Here is a 10,000-nt window from a genome sequence, read left to right as displayed (position 1 = left end):
CGGGCCGTCCGACGAAGACAGCGCTGGCGCTCCGGGTTTCTCTATCCGGTAAATCTCATCCAGAAACTGCAGCTTACAGTCACCAATCACATCGCCCGGACCTCTGAAACAGCCAATCACAGCAGGGGATTACAGTGACATCATCTGTGTGTGTGTGTGATCAGTGAATCACTAGGGCTCTTTTAAATCCAGGGTTTGTACCCAAATTCTATGTTTTCCGTTTTCATTTTTCTGGATTCCAATATTAAATTAATGTTCAGTAAATAAAAAGTACATCTAATCAATTGAAAAATGTAATAAACGTGTAATAATTTATTTAAAATGTATCAATAACATGAATCAATGACTCAATCATAAAGACTTTCCTTGTTTCATTACTGGATGAATCAGCGTTTTTGAACGAATCTCTTGAATGAATGATTCAATGACAGACACATGATTTTACCAGTCGCTTGTCTCCACCTACTGGTGTAACGATGTAATGATACAATCTTTGTTTGAGTTACTTTCTAAAGGTGATTTACTCTATTTTGAAGTGAAAGCGAGCGCTCACCCCAGCAGGATCTTGACGTGGATCTCTTTGTTGGTGCGCGAGACGGCGTTCAGGGTCAAGATCTCGGCGTCGTACCAGAAGCCTCGCTCCTCGGGAAGCTCCAGGTTATAGTTGACCATCACCACATCTCCCACCTGGAGCTGGTTGAAGCTCAGAAGAGTTCTGGCCCGCGGACGCACGTCATCCGGGCTCATCGGCACCACGCCGTTCTCCGGGTAACTGAAACAAGACCGGCGTCATCAACGGACGAATGAACCCAGTCGTCATGTTTAACTAGTGACTGAACCACAGATGGCTGAGAGAAACATCATGTGCTTCACCAAAACGGAGAACTGCAATAATGACTGTTTTCAAACAGGTTTCCTGAGCACTGCCCTCTTCTGCCATTGGTCAGTCAAACGGGTAGCCCCGCCCCCAAAATCACTCCATTGAGTCAGAAGTTGACATGTTCGGGCTTGTTTTTAACAAGATAACGAGTCACAAGATAAAACTGCGAATGATTTATTCAATGAAGGGTTTCCGAAACTTGGGTTAACGAAAAGCTAATTAGGATAATAAAAAAAAATATATAAAAAAAATGTAAGTGCAAACAGTCAAAATAAAACACTTACTAAAAATAAATTATATAAATATTAAATAAAAAATAAAATAAAACAATTAAAAAAATCATTAAAAATGTACAAAAATTAAAATAAAAACGACTAAAATGTAATATTTCATATAAATTATCAAATTAAAAGATCATTTAAAAATGTAATCATATATCATAAAAATGTCAAATTAATATGAATCTATGAATAAAAATAAATAAAAAAAACAATCAAAATAAAACACCCGCTAAACATTTAAAATCAAAATTAAAGCAGTCAAAATAAAACACTGGCTAAAAAAAAAATTATAAATTTTTTTTCAATTAAAATAATAATATAAAATCAATAATAATAAAACAAAAAATGTAAAAATCACAAAAAGTAAAAAATAAATAAAAATAAGAAACAATCAAAATAAAACACAAAATTTTTTATTCATATACATTTTCAAATTGAAATAAATATTTCTAAAACATAAATCAAAATAAAACTTGCTAAAAATAAATTAAATCATAAAAATGTCAAATAAAAAAATTAAATAAGAACAGTCCAAATAAAACACTTGCTAAAAATTTATTAAATCATAAAAATGTCACATCAAAATAATTTTAAAATAAAAAACTGAACACTCGCCAAAAAAAAAGAAAAGAAAACCTATATTTTATTTGTAGACCTGCATGTCATGTGACCATTAACTGACACCAGAGAACCGTGAACTGTGAATGATAAACTGCTGAACTTCTGAGGGACATTATTCGGCTGATTCGATCACCTATAATCTGCCGTATATCAGACGCCTTGATCTCTAGATCTCGACATCAGCCGCTGAGAAACCACAAACGAGTTATTCTGAACGTTTTCATCCCACAACACGAATCTCCTGAGGATACACACGTTACATCACTGATGAAACACACACGTCTCGTACGACACGCCATTTTGAGGAGCAACGACACAAAGTCGAGTTTCAGAAAACATCTGGAAGAAACAGTCGCTCTGACCGCATTCACGCGCCGTAACAATGGTTGAAAACACACACACACACACACACACACACACACACTATTAATGCTGCTCTGAAAACACCATCACATCGACGAACAGCAGACGTGAAGATTAAGACTGGAAACAGTGTGTGTGTGTGTGTGTTTCTGTCTGTCCATCTGTCTGTCTGGATCCGCTCTCACTCTTCTGATGCTCGACACGCTCATGTTCTGAATATCAATATCAATATCAGTATCAGTATCACACACACACACACACACACACATTAACACACTCACACACACAAAGCAGCAAAAAAACCCTCATGTGTTAATGTGTGCATGTGTGTTAATGTGTGTGTGTGTGTATGTGTGTGAGTGTGTTAATGTGTGTGTGTGTGTGTGTTAATGAGGGCGTTTCTTCAGCTCTGGGCTCGTCTGACCCCGTGGACTCCAGAAAATAAACAGATTTCTTCAGTCTACTGATAACATTCATCAGTCCTGCTCATCATCATCATCATCAGTTATTGTTTATCATGTACTGTTACTGCTTCCTGTTTACCTGATGATGATCTGATGTGTTCATCGGTGTAAAACTGACGAGTCCCGACAGTGTTTAACGCTGAACGAAGTGATGGTGTTTATCGTCACAGGCTTCAGTCGTATCGCACGAACACACAGATCTCTGCTGTCGGCACACACTAGCCGCGCGTGTGTGTGTGTGAGAATCTGAAGCGAGGACTGATGAAACGACGCCGAGTGGAAGGAGGATTCAAGATTCACTATATCTCTCAATATCTATTATAATCTATTCAATTAATATCAAAATCACACACTTCCATATGCAGATATCCATTACTTTAGTAATCGAGTGTTTTACCGATTATTCCATCGATTAATCGGATAAAAAATAGATCCAAGTGAACAACAGCCTTTAAAATGACTTAAATACAAATATATAATAACAAGCAACAATAAATCCATCTCAGACAAAATTAATGTGCGATTCATTTGAGTTTAATTCGATTCGTTAATTGCACTTTAATAATAATCGATGTAATCGCTCGACCGCCCTACAGATGCAGTGCGTGTATTTATTCTGCGATCATAACTACGCATGATTATATGGCTGAGTTATGAGTGAGTTATGAGTGAGTTATGGCTGAGTTATGAGTGAGTTATGGCTGAGTTATGAGTGAGTTATGGCTGAGTTATGAGTGAGTTATGGCTGAGTTATGAGTGAGTTATGGCTGAGTTATGGCTGAGTTATGGCTGAGTTATGAGTGAGTTATGAGTGAGTTATGGCTGAGTTATGAGTGAGTTATGGCTGAGTTATGAGTGAGTTATGGCTGAGTTATGAGTGAGTTATGGCTGAGTTATCAGCATCTTCAACAAAACTAGCAAACAAATCACACCGTCCAACAAACTCGGATCTGAACACAGAACACACCGACTCATTTAAGACATCTAATGTATTAAAAACACACAATCATATTCAATATTCTACTAATATGATGATGGCCTAGCTTTTTCATATGTGCTTCTTGTCTTATTGTGAATGATTCATCAGCGAACGCTATTATAAAGAAATAAATATTCAGCTATTTCAGATATTTTGTCTGGAACTTCTGCTTGTTTTCACACATTAACAGAAACTACGAGTGTGAGCAGATTTATATAATTGACTGTGAATTGATTTGTACAGCATTTAAACAAACAAACAAAAAATATTATTTAAACATGATGTATTTATTTATGTTAAAAAACTTATAAATAATTTTAGATATTAATATAAATGATCTTAAAAAGTTGCTGCGGGGATAAATTTTTATTTTTATTAAATGCTAAAAAGACTAATCATTTTAAATATTAAGTTGCTGCGGGGATAAATAGACATATATATATATATTTTTTTTTTCAATGCTAAAAAGACTAATCATTTTAAATATTAATATATATAAAACACAACAGTTGTTGTGGGGACAAAATAAAAATAAAAAAACATTAAAAAAACATTTAAAAAATGTTTTTAAGTTTTTAACATTTAAACAAACAAACAGATGTTATTATTTAAACATGCTTTATTTATTTATTTAAAAAACCCAAGAAATCATTTTAAATATTAATATAGTTGTTACGGAGACAAAAATATATGTATGATATCATTGCACATATTTTTAGTTTAGCATTTAAATAAACAAATAATATTATTTAAACATGTTTTATTTTATTTAGCATTTAAATGCTAAAAACCTATTTTAAATATTAATTTTAATATACATTTATTGAAATATTAATATATTAAAAACAGTTGTGGAGACAAAATAAAAAATGATGCCAGTTTACATGTTTTTAAGTTATCAACATTTAAATAAACAAACAAATATATTATTATTATTCAAATTAGTTGTATTGATTTATTTTGAAAACTAAGACTTTAGATAATTTTAAATATTTTAAAAATATGGTGTCATGTTTTTTAAGTTTTTAAAGGTCCCGTTCTTCGTGATCCCATGTTTCAAACTTTAGTTAGTGTGTAATGTTGTTGTTAGAGTATAAATAATATCTGTAAAATTATAAAGCTCAAAGTTCAATGCCAAGCGAGATATTTTATTTAACAGAAGTCGCCTACATCGAACGGCCCGTTTGGACTACATCCCTCTACTTCCTTCTTTAATGACGTCACTAGAACTGTGTTTTGACTAAGCTCCGCCCACAGGAATGCTCCCTCAACTCTACCGAAATTCGTTTATGTACTTGCGCACTTCTTATAACTTACTGTGTTTACTCAGCTCTTACGGTGATTTTCTGAAGTAAAACTGACGCTTCATCTTGTAATAAACTTAATTAAACTCATCAGTATTTGGTCATCATCATTCGGACCTGATCCGAAACAGCAGACTTGTAGGCTTGTAATAAATAACGGATACATACAAGCAGATGACAAATACGTTATAATAACCGTAATTAAACTACTAAACTATACCTGTTCCATCTCTATACAGCACTCTGACTCTGTAGGCATTATTGTCCGACTCGAAATGAACACCGTTACTGAGGGTTTCTGATATTATCATCAGTCCGTGAGATGAAATTGTCCTGACAGACTGAGCGCGAGCTCGTGAAGCTCCGCCCCCTGGGTCGTCCAGCGGCAGCTCATTTGCATTTAAAGGGCACACACTAAAACAGCGCGTTTTTCTGAGCCCCAAAAAATGACAATTTAAACATGCTGTAAAAAATGATCTGTTGGGTATTTTGAGCTGAAACTTCACACACACACTCTGGGGACATCAGAGACTTATTTTACATCTTGTGAAAAGGGGCATAATACGGGACCTTTAACATTTAAATAAATACATTTTTATATTTTTGTTAAAACCCTAAGACAAATCATTTTAAATATTAATATTAAAAAAGTAGTTGTGATGACAAAATAAAAAATATGATGTCAGTTTACATGTTTTTAAGTTATCAACATTTAAATAAACCGACACATTTTTGTTTTATTCATTTTTTTTAAACTAAGACTTTAGATAATTTTAAATATTTAAAAAATAAGTTGTCATGTCATGTATTTAAGTTTTTAACATTTAAACTTATAAGTAATGCTATTATTAAACTTTTTTTAAATTTATGTTAAAAACCTAAGACAAACCATTTTATGACATGATGACTATTATAAAGTATATCTGACAGGTCATAAAATCACGTTTGGGCTTGTTCACAATCATGTCGACTGTATCTGGGCCACATTATGTCTTAATATCTCAAAGCAATAAAATTTATGGCATTTGGAACCAATTTGGTTTGATGCGCGTCTGATCTCTTAAACGCCGGCGGTTTCTTTACAAAGTCCACAGTTCTTACACTAGAAGTGTGTGTCTGTCGGAGTAATACTGACAACATCCGCCGTCAGAAACACCAGCGATTTCAAACCGTGTTGAGCCCCGCCTCCACTCACTCACTCAGCTCAGAGATCCACTGGTTGACGATCACACGTTGATCTGATTGGTTACAAGGTAGTTTGTGATGTCAGAAACACCAGCGATTTCAAAGTGTGTTTTTGAGACTGTCTTTGGTTCACTGCAGTTTTAAGGAGGAAATACTCAGCAATGCTGTCGACTTATGAATTTACACATGGTGTGTCTTAAAGCATATTAAAAACACCACATAGACACATAAACAACATTAAAAGCTGGATTTACACCACAGGAGGACTTTAATATTTTGAATTAGCTTTTTTCATGTTTATTTCTGATTTTAAGTAGTTTATATTTTATTTTAGCTATATTTCAATAAACAGAACTGTTATAAGGTTAAGGATAATACTCTCTGAATCAGACCCAGGTGACCCGAGCACTAGTTCCTGTTACTAACCTCAACAAACACTGTTCTTGGATCAGCTTGGTTTCCCAGCATGCATTTGCTTTCGGAAGCGATACACTTACCCCATTCAGAACGCATCCCATCATGCAAATCACAGCAATACCAATCCACCGCATGGTAAGAATCCAATTAAAATCCAGACCAGAGGGGGGAAAATAAAGAGACTTCCTTCCCATGATGCACTTACTCTTCATATTTAATGTGGTACAAGACGTCCTGGCGGCTGTTTGCTGAATCTGTTTTGGAGGTTGTCGATTGGCTGTTGTCCGAGTTTAACCCTTTCTCCGGCGCGCTGGTAGAATCGGCGTTCGCCTCAGAGTCAAGTTTGCCGTTATTGCGTTTGCTGGGTCGGCCCACCCTGTTCTGTCCTTTACTGGCAGGAGTGACTTTAGCAATGACGCCTTCGAACCAGGCGCCGATACTGACGTCTCTGCAGTCCACCAACTCGTTCACCTGAACACAACGCAAACAAGAAACAGGTACACATCATGATCATCACACTTACAGGCTCATGATTAATTGTCATATCAGTCACTGTGATTTAACTGCCTATTTGCTCAAGCCACTGCCTTTATTTGTTTATCACACCTAATTTATTTGTTATTTAAATCAGAATTGCGAGAAAAAAGTCAGAATTGCGAGATATAAACTTGAAATTGCGAGAAAAAAAGTCAGTATTGTGAGAAAAGTCAGAATTACGAGAAAAAAGTCAGAACTGCGAGAAAAGTCAGATTGCGAGAAAAAGTCAGATTGCGAGAAAAAAGTCAAGATAGCGAGAAAAAGTCAGATTGCAAGAAAAGTCAGATAGCGAGAAAAGTCAATTGCGAGAAAAAAGTCAGACAGCGAGAAAAAGTCAGATTGTGAGAAAAAAGTCAGAACTGCGAGAAAAGTCAGAACTGCGAGAAAAGTCAGATTGCGAGAAAAAAGTCAGATAGCGAGAAAAAGTCAGATTGCGAGAAAAAGTCAGATAGCGAGAAAAAGTCAGAACTGCGAGAAAAGTCAGAACTGCGAGAAAAGTCAGATTGCGAGAAAAAAGTCAGATAGCGAGAAAAAGTCAGATTGCGAGAAAAAAGTCAGATAGCGAGAAAAAGTCAGATTGCGAGAAAAAAGTCAGATAGCGAGAAAAGTCAGATTGCGAGAAAAAAGTCAAGATAGCGAGAAAAAAGTCAAGATAGCGAGAAAAAGTCAGATTGCAAGAAAAGTCAGAACTGCGAGAAAAAGTCAGATTGCAAGAAAAAAGTCAGAATTGCAAGAAAAAAGTCAATATTGTGAGAAAAGTCAGAATTATGAGAAAAAAGCCAGAATTGCAAAAAAAAAGGTCAGAATTGTGAGATATAAACTGAACAAAATGTGTGATTTTATTCATAAACAAATATTTCACAGGGTAGAATGAGATCAATTATAAAAACAGCAACAATCACCACCATAAATATTAAAACAATAATAAAGTTAAAATATCATTTGAAAATATTATTATTATTACCATTATTATTAAAATAATATTTTAGGTTATTATTATTATTATAATATGTCATGAATGTTAGGCTATATTATACGTTAAGTTAAAATTCACACTTTGGTTTTGGTACACAACTCATCTAAATATTAAATTATATTGATCAAATTTATAACTATCATAAATGCATGTAATGTTTTGTAGCATTTTCAGTTTAATGTGTAAATTCAATTAATTCAAAGTGCAATGAAATAATGGTAAATTAAATAAAAAAAATAACAATAATATCTAAAAATATATATACAATTAAATAATATTTTAAAATGTTATTATCAAAGTAATATTTTAGATTTAAAAAATAAACAATAATTTCAAAAGTTAGAATTCACACTTTGGTTTTGGTACACAACTCATCACATCTAAATATGAAATATTAAAATAATCAGATGTATAATTGTCATAAATGCATATAATAATGATTCAAAGCACTCAATTGAATGTGTTAATTCAGTGCAATTAATTAATGTTAAATAAATTAAATGACTAAAAATAAAAATAATGAAACTATAATATACAATTCTAAATAATATTTTAAAATATTATAATAATAATTATTATTATAATAATAATTATTATTATTCCAAATGTTAGAATTCACATTTTTGGAACCCAACTCTAAATACTAAATGATATTAAAATGAAAAAATGTATTATTGTTATCATTAATGCATATACTAATAATGTTTTATAGCACTAACAATTTAATATAGTGCACTTAAATAATGACTGTAAAATGTATAAATAAAAAAAGATTTTGTCAGAAGCTGTATGTAAATGTTGTAATTGTGAGTAACGCAATGATGATCATAAATACGTTCAGTAATTATTCATCATGCTTGAGTTCTACGAGTCTTACTCTGAAGTGTCCGATCCCGGGATCGAGGAGGAACGTTCGACTGGATGTGGACGGCTGACTGTCCGACTCCGGAATGAGGGATTTGGACTCGTTTCCGTTGCTGTTGGAGACGGTTGTCGGGGAAACGGTTGTTGTGGTGGGTGTGGCTGAGGCTGGGACAGACGTGGTTGGGGGAGGAGCTACGACACAGGCCACACCCTCCCCATTGTTGAGGGCGGGGCTTTCCGGCGGGTCAGACTGAGAGCGAATCAGAAGCTGGACGATGTCGTTCAGGCCGACGTTGTAATCAAAGAGAGTCTGACCATCTTCCATCTACAAAAAAAAAACACATTAGTTATAAAACAAACATTTTTACATTTTAAAGCAAATTGGATCATTTATTCTCTCCATAACTGGCATAAATTACATTATTTCAGCATATATATATATATATATTTATATATTAGTGCTGGGCAACGATTAATCGCATCCAAAATAAAAGTTTGTGTTTACATAATATATGTATGTGTGTGTGTGTGTACTGTGTATAATTATTTGTATATATAAATACACACATATGTATATATTTAAGAAATATTTGCATCATGTATATACTGTATATATATTTATACATAATTTATATTATATATAAATATTTTACAAATAAATGACACATTTTTCTTAAATATATACATGCATATGTGTGTATTTATGTATACAAAATAATCACACACACATATTATGTAAACGTTTATTTAGGATGCGATTAATCGTTGCGCAGCACTAATGTATATATTATATAACAACATACAAACAGGGTTACAGTCATAAAACACACATTCATTCTGTTTGTGTCTCATTGCACGAAGGCACACAATCACACAAACACCAGCGACGCCATTTTGTGCTGGTTTTACCCTCGAACATCCGCGGACACCATTAGCCTAGCCTTCTGCTGAATCACCGGCGGAAAATAAAGAAATAAATACATGTTAGAATAGTGCAACCATGTGTGAGTGTGTGAGTGTGTGTGTGTTGCTATAGCAACCACAGAGGATCCACTGCACACACGGGCACAAACACACAGTTTCTACACGGATGTGTGTGTAATATCATGACCACTGTCGCGCGTGCGTC

The 10,000-nt window shown here is 33.9% G+C and overlaps 1 protein-coding gene across 1 annotated transcript in view; it reads right to left on the bottom strand.

Moving 5' to 3' along the window:
* Positions 1-10,000, bottom strand: part of uhrf2 (ubiquitin like with PHD and ring finger domains 2) — a 50,099-nt gene that overhangs the window by 24,853 nt on the left and 15,246 nt on the right. The window contains exons 2-5 of the mRNA XM_084136781.1: positions 8,885-9,196; positions 6,700-6,965; positions 554-772; positions 1-103 (exon numbers count right to left, since the gene is read on the bottom strand). The exon at positions 1-103 is cut by the window's left edge and continues 7 nt beyond it. Coding sequence (XP_083992907.1) covers positions 1-103; positions 554-772; positions 6,700-6,965; positions 8,885-9,196 — 900 coding nt within the window. The remainder of the gene's footprint in view (positions 104-553; positions 773-6,699; positions 6,966-8,884; positions 9,197-10,000) is intronic.

This window comes from Abramis brama (genome assembly GCF_963993115.1).
Source record: "Abramis brama genome assembly, chromosome: 15".
NCBI lineage: Eukaryota > Metazoa > Chordata > Actinopteri > Cypriniformes > Leuciscidae > Abramis > Abramis brama.
Note: the sequence above shows the minus strand (reverse complement) of the source record. Positions and strands in the feature narration are given on the sequence as shown.